Source organism: Drosophila willistoni, assembly GCF_018902025.1.
Source record: "Drosophila willistoni isolate 14030-0811.24 chromosome 2L unlocalized genomic scaffold, UCI_dwil_1.1 Seg72.1, whole genome shotgun sequence".
In the NCBI taxonomy this organism is placed as follows: domain Eukaryota; kingdom Metazoa; phylum Arthropoda; class Insecta; order Diptera; family Drosophilidae; genus Drosophila; species Drosophila willistoni.
This window is the reverse complement of record NW_025814049.1, coordinates 296,342-310,967: the sequence shown is the minus strand read 5'-3', so window position 1 is coordinate 310,967 and position 14,626 is coordinate 296,342. Positions and strand designations below refer to the sequence as shown.

The following is a 14,626-nucleotide window of genomic DNA, read 5'->3' as shown; positions in this document are numbered from 1 at the left end:
CAAAATATTTATTAAGTCAAAGTATGCGAACTACATTATTTGCTATTTGATCGTATCGTGTATACAAGTTTGATGTTTGATTTCGGGGGATAAAATTTGAGAATTAAATTAGTCAATTTTTGAGTCTATCTGTTGTGAGTTATATGACATTGACTCTGATCCTGTTGACGTTTGTAATTTGCCATTATTATGTTTATTAAACTAAAAAGTAGAAAATATTATTAGTCATTGAATCGAATGCACGAAACTTAAAGTAATCAAAGAAGCTGGTAAAACCTTTTTTGTTGCGACCTAGAAGGAGTCTTTACTCTGAGTTATATAAAAAGTGCAATTTTTATATTCTCATGAATGGTCTAAGTAATAATATGGGCATATCCAATCCATTTTAAACCAATAATCAAATTCAATAGTTTAGAAGACTATATATATGGATTTTATATTGGAATGATGGGGTATAGATTTAACCTTCAAATTATATGAAACACAAAGTCTTCCAGTGATCCATTTAAAAGTGGCAGAGCTAAGCTTACACCAACTGTAAATATTTTTTAAGCTACTGAGAACTATCGGTTCCATTTTACTAACAATTTAAAATATAAACATTGCTTTATAGTTAAGTTTATAGTACATTTTTCGAAACAGTTATAAATACTTTAACGAAAAGTTGATTATTTTATTCGAAACATGTCTTTAGGGAAAAGTTCTTCTGTCTAACAGAATGAACCTAAAAATGTAATTTAATTTAGCATCGCAAAGCAGAACCATTATGTATTTTTATAAAAAATCATTATATATATATCATGCTTTGGGACTTGAGTTTTAGAGATTTGACTTTGTCGCCATAAATGCAAACTAAAATATCCTTATTCAAAATTTTATCCATTATTATCTGTAATAATGAAATAACTATTGCTTCTTTCTACTAATTGAAACGATGAATTCTTTTCGTTATTTCGATACTCTTAACTTAACTTTAACATTGACTCTTATTTTAAAGTCACCAGAAAGGCTGTTCGAAGGCTATGATCGAATGAAGATGATATTTTACTATATATCTTTATCCCATCACTAAAGTCTAATCTGAGTATAACAAAATATGTACGAGTGTAACTTACATCACTATAGATTTGTCATAAGTCAAAACGTATACTTTATATATGTAAAACAGCAATTACGTAAAATTAAATCGCACATTTTTACGCTTTAATTGTAATTAGGGTGTGTACCAATAACGCTTAAAGATAAGAACCTTTGTGACTCGATATTGACACATGGAATGAATTGAAAGCATTATACTTTTAAAAGTCCATACGACATTTAGCAAGGTCTAAAAATATTTATGAGTAACATATGTATATAGGAAAAATAACAATTGTTTGGGTTTATTTTGCTCCGATGAATCGATTTGTTGTCGTTTTGACTTTCCGATCCTATATTTCAGTAAAAAAATAGTCTAACTCACCTGTGAAACAAGAGCTTTAGTCTCAGGTGTTGTGCTTTCAAGGAAAATCTTCTTAAATTCACTCGGACTAGACAATTTAAAGTCGGAAGCAGAGGCAATAAACGCCTGTATCTCCTGTAGACTCTGCTCCGCCAAATCTGCCGACACTGAGCACTTTTCGATGCGCTGCGATGCCAGTAACTCGACTCCGTTTGCACACCATTGATTAGCCTGAGAAATGCAAACAATTAGTGACGCTTATCACTCTCTGAATATAATTTTGTTTACCTTTTCAACTCTCTCCATAAGTTCACTATTTTTGGCCAGAATATCCAGTCTTTTATCAACTCGCAATGCGATTATATCGCAAACTCGCTGCAGTTCGTCACATTTGGGTTGAACAACCTCCCAGGGGTAAACACCTCGAGAGCCGATTAATTGTTGTCCTGCCTGAATTATTTCTTCAGCTCGTTCTGTGTCCACTTTGGCCGTAATTTTAAACTCTTCGGTTTCTTTAAGTAGGGTCGCAACTCGTTCCACACTCTCCCCGATTTCAGTCATTTCGCCAATCGTCTTCAAGTGCCCATCGAAGACATTCTGTAATTTAAGTAGATCAAAAGGTATTAGTGGGTGACTCAGCTTGATAAGAATAGTGACGTCACTCACCTGTAGCTCGCGGAAATCCTGTTCGAACATTCGCAGCAGTAAACACTGCTCCAAGCGGTTGCGATGTGTGCGCCAAAACTCATCGAATCGACGTTCGGTCTCCTCCAGTTGTACGAGCAGTCTACGATAATCGCGACAGTCATCATAATGTTGAGGTTGTTTAAATTTATATTGTTGATGATAAATAATTTGCTGACGATGCATCGGCTGCCCTGCACTGGATCTGCACAACGGTTTGTTGGGTGTTGGTTGTCATTTATGAACAGTGCAACAAAAATCGAGTTTTGTTTGATTTGTTTCGGTTTGAGTTGATTTATTTAAATTAAATCGTTTTGAAAATGCATTTTTTTGAAATGTTTATGTTTCGCCACACGAGCGAGCAATGCGAAAGACAAAGACAAAGACAAAGAGACAAGAGACGGCAAGAACTTTGATAAGCAAAATGGGTGATACGAGGATTCAAATGAGTTTAAGATTGTCTTTAATTCAAATGTGTATGAAGTAGTATGAAAGTGTTTCAGTGTTTTTTGATATTGTGCTGTACTTGAGATCGAGAAATACACGGTATGTGAATGGGTTGCCAGTGTAGGGTGCCAATTACGGTGAGTCATTGAGTGAGTGTTTTAGATTGTACCTTATAATACATATATATAAATTTTAAAATATTTCAGCGAAAGTAGAAGCCAAGACGTTAAGATCAACAATATTTACATGCAATAACATCTAACCATTTGCTTAGAAAGTTTAGGGATATTCATTGCTTCATATTTGCAATTAAAATTAATTTTCGAGCTGTGAGTAATTCTTTTTCACTCGAAAATTGTTATTACTTGTGGTTTTCAAACTATTACTCACTAGGATTTTTTTTTTTTCTATTTTGATTTTTACTAAAACAGAAGTTTTTATTTGTTAACTCAGAAAACTTTTTTAAAAACATAAACAATATTACAAATTATTATCTTACTCACTGAGTTGAATGATACGAATAAAGTCATTAATTAATTTTCTGAATGCAAGAAATAATTTAATAATAATTACTAAGAATAGTTAAAAATAACAAAGCTAAAAAAGTTGGTTGTTTCTGCGAACTTAAAACTCATGAGCTACAAAGTTGAACATAATATGGCTCTCCATAGGAAAAAAAACTATTCAAACTATCAAAAATTATCTACGATGATGTTGGATTGGATCCCTAAAAAATTATGATTTGAAAACAAACTAAGAAGGTAACCACAATATTGTTTATGGAAATTGTTTGTGGTAAGTAAAAACTTTACGTGATTAAACAATGAAGTCACATATGTACCTAAGTTTCTTTTAAGAGATATTCTCACAGAAATGATCAAAGATTTAGATGCCATAGAGCAAAGGAAAGTTAAATGCTATTTAAACATTATTTAGTTTGACTTTAAAATGAAATTAAATGAAAATAATTAGTTCTAACAATCATTTGAATCCTAATAAACCTTTTTAAAATCTATATTCTAGATGACTCATATAAAACTCATTGAAATGATTGATATGTATATTAAAAAGCATAATTTTGAGCAAACTAAATATATTTTAAGCACCAAATAATTGCTAAATGTGTTTTTTAAGCACAAAAAGAATTTGAATATATTGACAACAAAATGAAACGTAGCTTCTGGTAAGCCATACAAACATGAATATGATCAAAACATTGAATGAAACTAATTTGAACATGTTCCAAATTCGGCAAATTTTCTTTTGCTTTAATTTTACTATTTGGAATTAAAGTTTATTTCTTTAATGTTTCATAGATGCATGCAAATTTCTATGAAAATGAAGTTAAAACATGTTTTTAATGTTGTTTTCAAAACGTTTTCAGTAAAAATTAGGGAAATACAAAACCAGTGCAGAGCTATAAGAAACCGAATCGATATTTGGTTAGTATAAAAACATTAAATAGTTAATACACAAACGATTATATCCGAAAAGAATGGAAGTAGTTTTATATTATTGAAATTGCACATACCTCTCAATGGCACTGACATTACCAGTCCGCTCGGAGAACTCTTTCAGTTCTTCAATTGATTTGATGTTGTCCAAAAGGGTTTCACCATGTTTGGCTGCAGCCAGGATTTCCTCCTAAAGAATCAAAGAATTTTGTTAAAGTCAAATCTTCTACTAAGATGACTAATTTACCTTCAGGCGCGCATAATCGACGCCTTGATCCTCCAATAGCTTTCTTGTGGCTTCAACGGAATTTGGGAATTCCGTATCGTGTATTGCTTGTATAAATATATCCAATTCAGCTGATACTTGATGCGTTAGACTGGAGAACTTTTCAAGTGACTGCAAAGTACAACAGATTTTAAACAAATGTGTTCTTATTTTGTAGATGAAACACTTACGATTCTCTGTTGTATCCACTCATGATGCGAATAGATTAAAGATCCTCCCATATCTGGCGTTAATTGGCTGACATCGACAAAATCATGAAGATCAGATAAGGCGGAACAAACTACGAGTCGGAAGCGATATTCATCTTTGGAAAACTTAGTACTAACTTCGGATATAGCTTTCTGGAAGAGACCAGATGGACGTAACACATACACTACATGTATAATGCCGGGAAAATATATCTGCAAAAGAAATGAATATATTGAATTTGAAATTCTCTTTTGTTTGTCATTGATGATTTACCGATATTCGTTGTAAAACTGTCTTCACCGAGGTCCATCGGTCCTTGCGTCTGTCAATTATTAAATGAAATCCAAGGTCGGCATCTTGTAGGCTTCGAAATTGGAAAATTAGTGTAATTAATTAAGAACTTCTTTCCTTTTATGTAAACTACTTACGACGGCACCGAACTGAGGTACAAAATTAATTTTTGGTAATCTGCTTCGTCTAGTGAATTAAAATTATTATTATCCGGAAATATGATAAGCGGGCAGCCTTCTTGTGACCGTCCACCAGTGATGATGGCGTGCTGTGGATGCAATAAATCGGCCACATCGGCTATATTAAGAACACCCTCGCCGCTCATTACGGCAGCAGCTTGAGCGGGACTGATGTGCTCCAGCAGCGAGTTGATGGATCGCTGTCCGTTCAATGCATCGGCGGCATAGGCGACTCCCTGCGAGTTAACCGAATTGGTTGAGTTGCTGCTGATCGTTGACGTTGTATGTTGTAGGCCAATTTGATGCGCCGGCGAATTGGTAAGAGATTGGAAGAATGCTGTCTGTATTGATGCACCGCTGCTGACGGAAATCTGCGAGTCGATCATATGATGACTCTGAGTCTGATTGTTTGCCAATGGCTGTTGACGTTGCAGCTGCTGTTGTTGTTGTTGTTGCTGGTTTTGAGAAGCGCTTACCACAATGGCTTGTGACTCGGCCAGCGCATTCTCGACATCATTGTCTGCTAGAAATCCATTTAAAAATAAATGATTAATGAATTAATTGACAAAAATTAGAGGCGTGTTTTTAGTTTTAGCTAGTGGCATCCCAAGGTATTTCAATTTGCGTTTACTACAACATACAAAAACAAAAAAAAAAACACTTATCTATATGTACAATATTTTTAGAAACTATGCATAACGATGGTGCGTTTTGTTTTTAGCTTTGATTTGACCCATTTACCACTGCTGCCACTCGTTGCGCTTGCTGCCTTGCGTTTGTTTACTCAAGTGATTTTTACAACTTTAGCGTAGCATAAGTTTATTCATTCATCGGATTGTGCAGCCCCGTTTGTGCAGCGTTTATTACAGCGGTTTAATGATAAATAGGTGCCAACTACGTATACTGCAACACAGTTTATGTCTCTATTCACATCTTCCGCAATTTTAAATCTCACACACACACACGCACACACATACACTTAGACATTTTCCTAACAATCTCTGTATCATATTTGCTTTAGCATTTATCATTAAAAAGGTAAATACCTTTAGGAAACTTCTTAGATTACATAACCCACAGCACGTATACGTAATTATTAAAATCTCAAATGAGAATTTGTACCCATCATTTGTTTTGCATACAATGACAAGGGTCATCTGACAGTGAAAATCATTTCCATAAGGCTTATAAAACACATACCGCCATCCAAACTTTGTATATTGCCCATTATGCATACGAGACCCTCTTCTGATATGAACAAACTGATATCTCATAGATAACGACACTGATTTTTCTACACCTTTTCCAACGATATCTACGCAATTAAATGTGCCATATACATATATGTATGTACTTTATGTACGTGTTTTTAGTCTAGTTTTTCCGGCCCAAACACCACAACTCATTCGATTCACAGCAAAACCAAAACAGAACAGAATGAAGTCACAGTGACTCGGCGCGGCGGCGCTGCTTGATCAGCTGCTGCTCTCCCTGCTCCCAGCAAGCGGTATCTATGTATGAGCTGATTTCATTGCAAAATTACTCTTAAACATTAACAATTGAAGGTCCGAGAGAAAAGTACACCCAAAGTAAAGTTGCTGTGCCGACTTATGTGTACTCTATAGTTTACAAGGTCATACTATCATTAGAGTGCCTATAAAGTGTAGGCCAAATGTTATAATCTTTAAACTAAGGGGGGATCAGACATCTATGGTTCATTCATTCATTGCGGTCTGAAATACCTATGGATCGATTTGAATGATATACAGGAATGTAATCTCATCTAAAAGCTATACGATGTGTTTCCAAATGCCAGTTGAAATATAATAAAACCTCGCAGATTATAGCAAACAAAAAATAAAAAGGAAATCACCACACAATTATTCGACTTTTGAAATGTTTTGGTGTCTAGATTAGAGGATTTCCCATAAATAGCCAATAAACAAACAAATCGGTTCATATGCATTTGACAAAGGAATGTCAAAACTGTTTGGTTAAAATATATTCATTGATTCTTGAAATCTAAATCCCTGCTGTATAAAGACTTTACCGTATACTAGGTTCAGTAACAAACAGTTGGACCACTCCAATATACTCCGTGCTCTCCATATGGATTACAGAGTATGAAACGCGAGCGATTGCTTTGTCGGTTGGCTTGTCCGACTTTCTTCGAGTACCGTTTTCACAAATTGTTGCCCACAAGTTGTGGCAGCTGCAGAACTATCAATTGGTAGTTTACTCTAAAACAAAAACAGTTTCTCATATAATTGTGTACATACAGATGTATCTGCAATGTTTGTTGCTTCCAGGAAGAGTACTGTGCCCAGCTGTCCGACTTTGTTGCATTGATAAGCAAAACGAAATAACGAAGAAAAACTTAAGCCATTTTTAGATTTGCACCAAATCACTCATACATGTACAGATGTATGTATACATATCCGATCCGTAGGTGATTATACATCTTAATTTCAATTTCGCTTATATTTATTTTTAACTTCACACCGTATTTGGGATCTTTATTATTGTTGCGAGTTTGTCATGACTCCCGCATAACAATCACACATTATAATTCGTGACAAATGTGGCTAGTTGTTCGCATGTACAAATATGATTCACTTCCTCCACTATACTCCGTTAGAGCCGACTTCAAATCACTTTAATTATTTAATTAATATTCCATTCGGTTTATAATTTCTTGTCTTTACCGGTTACTTGTGAGAGTTCAAGGGCCGTGGCCTTGACCTTGCCAAACATATGTTCGCAAAACGAATCTCAACAACAGAGGTAAGAAACACCCAACAATTTTTTAAATAATATATTTTTCAATAAAACTCACGTAATTGCATTTATGTACGCGAAACTTTTGTTTATTATTAAATTGATTAACATCAGCAATGTCAAATAACATTTAGCTTAACATGATCATGTTAGGTTAACAGAGTCTGTAATCGGTTATCGGTTTAAATTGCCAACATCGAACCAATAAGTGCAACTCCAACCGATGAGTTGAATAAAAGGTGCCAACGTCAAAACAAAAGGACGTACAAAGGACATCAAAAATCAAAGGATCAACATCAACATTAAACAGTTTCGATAACCTTTTTTTTAATATTACAATCCCATTTTTATACCCTCGCAATTAGGATACATATATTCATATCACTATATTCATTTTGTTTAGAAGTGTGTAACGCATAGAGTATATATATTCTTGATCAGAACGACGAAACGAGTTGATATACATAGCCATGAACTGCGTTGGGATCACCACAATCTCCTCCTAGAATCTAGCTACAGAACTAAAATTTTGCACGTGAGCTTCTATTTATTGCACCCAGATCGGATCACTATATTATATACCTCCCATTTTTTTTTGATGTTAATATTTTATTTGTGTTGTCTTAGCTTCAGACAGTTTTTACAAACGACAAAATTACGAACAGTGACTTTTCTGAATAACTTAGTTATATATCTGTAAAAAATTTGATCAAGATCGGATGACTATATGATATATGTAGCTTCCGCAGGAACGATTATGACGCAATTGTCATAAAATTTAATATACATATGCGAGTGTAGTATACCTCTTAGTTCATTTGATCAAAATCGAATAACTATAGCTGTCATATAAACAGACGATGAGATGAAATCCAACCTAAGATCGTAGGCTGTTCTTTCGTGAACATTAGACTTTTTATACAAAACGTTTTTCAACTTTGACGGCTAGATGTAGGCAAGGGAAAATAACAAACAATGAGCTAGGCGTTCAGGAAAATAGCAGGAGTAAATATTCGTATTCATCACCTTTAATGATATAAGTTTATGGGATAGGGAATAATGATTGCCGAATGGATTTCTTAATATAGATCGCTAACCCTAAACTCCATAAACTGTTTAGCCAGGTTTCGGTGCGATAGCATATTTCAATGAAACGTTCCCCATTGGAAAAGAAATGTCCGCTTTTTTCACTTGGGCGGCACTACAAACTAGGGTAAAAATGCTTCTCTCTATTCCCATTTTTGCACTAACAACAGGCGGCCAACCATAAGCATCGTTAATACGTAAATGCATTGCGGCAATTGACGAGTTTGCCATAAGAGCGGCCATGTAAGTGCAGTTATGTAGAATAGAATAGTAGAATATAACTTCTTCCCATAAAATATTTTAATATTGCGCAATGTGTAATATTATGTCATTGGCCACACAAATATGGAACATCTTAAAAGAATTCAGAGATATAACAAATTGTATACTTTGCTAATTTCTAAGTAATCTTACAGAAACTATTTCAGAAAGATTAACCTATTTCCGAAAAAACACCCACATCAGCAATAATATGATTTTCGTCTCACTAACTATTCATTCAAAATCTTAATATAAACAGAAAATAGAAGTAAAATCCAAAAAATTTACAGGATATCATCATGCTGACGCCAAAATGCATTGACCTTTTGCGAGCAGTAGACAGTTTGGCACCCCCATTCAGTTTACTATTGTAAACTGAACTCAAGTGTAATTAGTTCACCCATCCAACCCACTACCGCAGCAAGTTTTTACGCTTTCGCACTCAAATTGCAACAAAAATGTCAAACCCGTTAAGTTGGCAATTAAGAAAGGTATCAACGTTATATTTGTACTATATCCATATCTGAAATTATGTTGCGGAAAATCGATACCAACAAAGTGTAAGGGTGTATCTGAAAGTGTGAGCCTCGAATGGCCTTCAAACTCCCGCTCTTGGCCTTAAGAACAACAAGTCTCACCTGACAGTTCTGCCGCATCCAAAACTCGCGTTCTTTGAAGGAGGTATGTCGCATTTTGGCGAACTGGACTCCCTGATTGACCAACGCCGTTGACAGAAGAAGAAATTCCATCAATTTCCATGGCCTTGGAAGCACTGCGTTTGAAATGCTCTAAAAAGCTATCAATTTGTTTTTCTAAAGAGTTGGATGGCGAGTTTTCCATATTTCTTAGTTTGGATATACTATATCCTTTCGATTTTTACATAATCTGAAGGTCATTAGTTGGCAACCAAATAAATTTCACTGCCACTCAAAACATTTTTAAATCACAGTGGGAACAGTGAGTTTTATATGTATAATACCGATATTCATTTTGAGCTTTTGTATATTATAAAAAAAAAACACCAAATTAATGCAAATACTTGAGTTTCATCACAAATTAAGTTTTTTTTTTGCGTTTTGTTAAGTTTTTTCTTTCACTTTTCGATACATATTTTTCTATGCAGAAACGTTATTTTATCTCTATACTATTTCTTCTTCTTCCTTCCAAAATATCCCGTATGAATCACGCACATGTTATGACTTTGAAGCTCTCCGTTTGACTAAAAAAAAAAAAAACATTGCAATGAAAGTCCCAGGGAGAACAAAATGTATTGAAAAGAGCCACCCTTCAAATAAAACTAAAGCCGGCGAATTTTTATTAGGAGAGATTTTTGTAAACATGTGCTCTGAAGTGCATTGAGAATTTGGAAAATGAGCATGCGCCAACATGCACGCAATCAACAGCTGTCGTGTTTACTATATCAGCTGATTTTAATATATACTCTAATCTAGGATAAGGTCGAATCAATTAGTACTTTGATTTAAGTTCGGGGTAACATTTAACCTTAGTTTTTAAAGTAAGTAAACGTCTAACTTCTTTCAAACAACGAAAATTAGAGAAAATGAGTTGGACGATGCCTAACCTATTATGCAACAAATGTAAATACTTTCGGGATAATTTTTTAAGTGTTTACAAATATTTAAGCCACTTTTTGATTTTAAAATAAATTTAGTAGAACAGGAATTCGGGCCTAAATTTGATTTTAAAATAAATTTAGTAGAACAGGAATTCGGGCCTAAATTTTTTTTTTTTCGCTTCAAGCATTTTTTTTTTACGACCTTAATTTTTATGACAAACATTTGCATGATCAAACGTCGAAGCGTTTATTTTTATAACCATTCAGTTCTGATGTTTAATTGAAAAATATATTTCACTTCCATTGTCGGCTTTAAAATTGGCCTTGAATGAATTTTTCTACCACCCTACCTCAAACACTAATTTACTGCTTGACTTGAAATTGTCCCAATATTTTTCAATAAATTTGCTACGTAATTTGCTATAAATTTTAAATTAAAAAAATTTATAAATAGTTTAGATGTATCGAAAAAATTTTACATTCTTTTTCAGTGTTACTATTAAAAAAAAAGTTTTCGAAAATCACAGATTTTGATATCTTGATATAAAATTATATCTGTATTGCGTACCCTTTAGCTTTTAGTTGATGCTTGTAACCTTTATAGAGAAATGTTTGAAAAAAGTTAAGGTGTAATTCTTGTCAAAGTTTATACTTTTCTCGTTGCATCGCATCTAAGGATCAAACTGAAGGAAAAAGGATAATAATGAATCAGCCTTGCAGCCTTTGTAAATAATATTTTTAAATCTTTTTAACTGTTTCGGTGTTCCAAAGCCTTTCCCATCTTTCTTACAATCCCATTGTGTGTGTACATAATATGTACTATATGATATATCATGGATAAAGATTTGATCATACTAAAATTCAAGATTGGCGACACCGTGCAACAAATTGCAAGCGGCGCCACTCGATAAAAGCGATGACAAAAGTAGAGTTATCGCATTTTACCAGTGCTACCCAGTGTTGCCAAATTAACTATTTAGTAGCTAGAATTTATTCCGTATTTATTCTTCACAAATCGGCGTAAAGCAACAATCAAAAATCTGATAGTCAAAATTTTGAAATATAAAACGAAATAAACTTTATTTTTGTATGCCACCGTTCTTCTACAGTCCGACGAAATTGAATTGTTATTAAAAAACAGTGTTTTCATTTTAGCTTCTTTTTTCAGCAAGTTAGCTATTTTCAGCCTTCGGTTCAGTATCTTTTGCTGAAAAAATTTCGGCATCACTGGTGCTATCGCCAAAGCAGAAAAACATTTGTCTGAAAAATTTCTTCGTGCTCCCGGAAACTGTGCACAAATCCGGCAAAATAACTTGTTTTGCGGCACCTGAGAAAACCACGTGTCGGGGTCATCAAAGATATTTGCACAGGCCAAACAAGAAGTACATATTAGGAGGACATTATTTCATATTTGCAGTCAATCTCACGCTAGATGGATTTAAACGAAGAATACGCATCGGACAGTGAAAGTGATGAAGACTTCTGTCTTGAGAATGAAAACGCTGAATCTGGAAGTTGTGATGAAGAAAGTTCCGAGTCGGATGGTGAGGAGGAGGAGGAGGCAAATGGAACCAAAAGCGTTTCACGGTAACTACACATTTCTACACACTTCTCTGCCGATTCATCCAACTAATTTATACTTGTCGAATTGTATCCAAAAGTAAAAAGTCCAAAGATAGTCCAGGAACCAGTACCAAGGATGACAATTCCGCCCGCCGAACAAGGAATTCTGATGGCACACAAAATGGCCGCAGGACTGTGGAAAAGGAAGAGCTCGAGTCGGATGAGGAAGTTGACAAATCTCGATCAGATGCACTGTGGGCAGATTTCTTAAATGATGTGGGTGATGAGAGCGCCAAAAAGCCTCAATCAAGCGAGAAGAAAACAAAAACAGATGAAGTGGAGGCTAGTAAGAAGCCTCAGACAGTTGTTCCAAAGTCACCACCAACAGATAAACCCAAGGCGCCTGTAACCAAAATTACAGAAGTGCTAGACTTTGCCGGTGAGCAGGTGACGGTACAAAAAACCGTTAGCAGTTCCAGTGCAAAGGAGAATCAAAAGCAACTAGCTCCCGGTAAACGACCAGCAAATGGTGGCGGCTTGGGATCTTTCCTAAATACTCTGGGCAAAAAGAAGAAAATGTCTGTGCTGGAAAAATCTCAGTTGGATTGGAAAACGTTTAAAAAGGATGAGGGCATTGATGAGGAGCTGCGAACACATAATATGGGCAAAGATGGGTAAGCAAGTCAAGTTGGCTTTTACTTCAATTGCAAATATCTAATCTATTCTCATTTTATTTTCACTTAGCTACCTGGAACGACAGGATTTCTTACAGCGCACTGATTTGAGGCAGTTCGAGATTGAGAAAAATCTACGTCAATCGCGACGACAAAACTAAATGCAGATATATTATCTGTCGCTGACTGCTACCACATTCACATTAGGAATTCCAAATGTACACTTTAGGTGTGATATGTAAGAAAAGGAGATTCGTGCTGTCACTTAAATTCAATATTTTTAACCCATGTATTCACGTTAATATAATTTAACTCTATCAACTCTGCAACGAAGACTATTACCAATATAAGAGCTATTTTAGTATTTTTTAATTTACCAAATGAGTTCAGCTGAAACATTCGTAATTATAAACCACCATCATATTCTTTGGCTTACATCAACTGAAAATGATACAAATATAAAAATATTGATGTTACTAAAATTAAAAACAACAGAATTTTATGAGTATTGATTGTAAATGGTAAAAGAAGTATAAGAAGAAGCAATACGTATGTTTGGATGGCACTAGCTAAAGCCAACTTTTAACATATCTACCTTTTACCTTACTGTACCTTCCTAATAAAAAGCGCTGCTTTTGGTATTACATAAACATGATAAAAGGACAATTGCGCGGTTTTTTATGTAAATCACTTTAAGTGGCTTAAAGCTGATTTCCCATCTTAAGGAATTTAATCAGACACAATATTTTACAGCCATTGTCCAATGTCTTTACAATGACGTGCAGGATCTTATCATCTACCACTGACTCCTCAGTGCAACAAAAACTAAACTAAAAATATACATACATAGGTTAGGTTCAGCCGGTGAACATCTTAGTAGAGGTACCACCTATTTGCCGATTTGCAGATTACCTAGTGGAAACTTATAGCTCTACCTCGATTGTTATTAACAAGAACACCAAAGAAAAGGAAATCAGACATCAGAACAATGGACAACAACAGGATGGTTTTTCTTACATTACAGGCCTGAAGGATAGAAAAATTAAAGTCGAATGAATCCATTCGAAGTGAGTTAAAATGAATAAATGACATCTACACAATAAAATAAATGAGTGTAAATTTAAGAGGATTCTTGTCAAATCTCTAAAAATACGTAACTCTGTTTAATAAAAGGTAATGAATTGAGTGTCAAAGCATCGAAATGTACTAATGGACTTGAGTCATTCGCATTATCTTATTCTGATCCTGATGTTTTAAAGCAACAACATCTTAAAATTTTATCAAAAATTTTTTTATATTTAATATTTTTTATGCAAACTTAAAGATTACTTTCTAATAAAATTGACAGAGTTATAGGTTTACAAATGTAGAGTTATTTAAGAAGAGATTTTTGAAAAAATATCTGTAAAAAAATCAATTTGTAATAGATTCTCTCCAAAATTAGGAAAATTTTAGTTTTTGAGGTCTTAATGTAAACTTAAAGTTTAACCTCTGATGCATAAACTGATATATGAATTTAATAAATCATTTGAAAATTGGCACTATTACAGGTTCACAAAGTTATAAAGACTTTAACTTGTGTCTATTTATCCGATCTTATGAAAATTTTGGGATACGCACAACTAACTCATTGCAAAATTTGGCACAGATTCTCCGATTTTTCGTATAGCAACTGATGATAAGGTAGTTCGATCCGATAAATATCAAGTTTTATCCT

General features: G+C 34.2%; 2 protein-coding genes across 14 annotated transcripts in view; one reads left to right on the top strand and one right to left on the bottom strand.

The window, feature by feature from the left end:
• Positions 1–9,951, bottom strand: part of LOC6637939 (guanine nucleotide exchange factor DBS) — a 39,827-nt gene extending 29,876 nt beyond the window's left edge. For 4 of the 13 annotated variants that reach the window (XM_015179323.3, XM_047010289.1, XM_047010286.1 and 1 more), the window contains exons 1-9: positions 9,735–9,951; positions 4,930–5,494; positions 4,775–4,865; positions 4,483–4,713; positions 4,274–4,423; positions 4,104–4,216; positions 2,108–2,228; positions 1,730–2,038; positions 1,463–1,672 (exon numbers count right to left, since the gene is read on the bottom strand). In XM_015179323.3, the coding sequence (XP_015034809.3) occupies positions 1,463–1,672; positions 1,730–2,038; positions 2,108–2,228; positions 4,104–4,216; positions 4,274–4,423; positions 4,483–4,713; positions 4,775–4,865; positions 4,930–5,494; positions 9,735–9,936 (1,992 nt within the window). In that variant the 5' untranslated portion in view covers positions 9,937–9,951. Of the gene's footprint in view, positions 1–1,462; positions 1,673–1,729; positions 2,039–2,107; positions 2,229–4,103; positions 4,217–4,273; positions 4,424–4,482; positions 4,714–4,774; positions 4,866–4,929; positions 5,495–6,171; positions 6,244–7,250; positions 7,630–7,676; positions 7,760–7,807; positions 7,873–9,734 lie in introns of those variants that run through there. The other 9 variants (XM_047010284.1, XM_047010294.1, XM_047010295.1 and 6 more) reach the window with 9 other exon arrangements.
• Positions 9,952–11,892: 1,941 nt separating this feature from the next.
• On the top strand, positions 11,893–13,559 carry LOC6638003 (craniofacial development protein 1). The gene is made up of 3 exons (XM_002061075.4): positions 11,893–12,259; positions 12,334–12,909; positions 12,980–13,559. Exons 1-3 carry the CDS (start codon positions 12,105–12,107, stop codon positions 13,068–13,070), a joined length of 822 nt encoding a protein of 273 aa, XP_002061111.1. The 5' UTR covers positions 11,893–12,104; the 3' UTR covers positions 13,071–13,559.
• The last annotated feature ends 1,067 nt before the right edge of the window (positions 13,560–14,626 follow it).

Coding starts and splice junctions, on each gene's coding strand:
- LOC6638003 (XM_002061075.4), top strand. CDS start 12,105: ATGGATTTAAACGAAGAATACGCATCGGACAGTGAAAGTGATGAAGAC. Junction 12,260..12,333: donor GGAACCAAAAGCGTTTCACG/GTAACTACACAT, acceptor TGTATCCAAAAG/TAAAAAGTCCAAAGATAGTC. Junction 12,910..12,979: donor CATAATATGGGCAAAGATGG/GTAAGCAAGTCA, acceptor ATTTTCACTTAG/CTACCTGGAACGACAGGATT.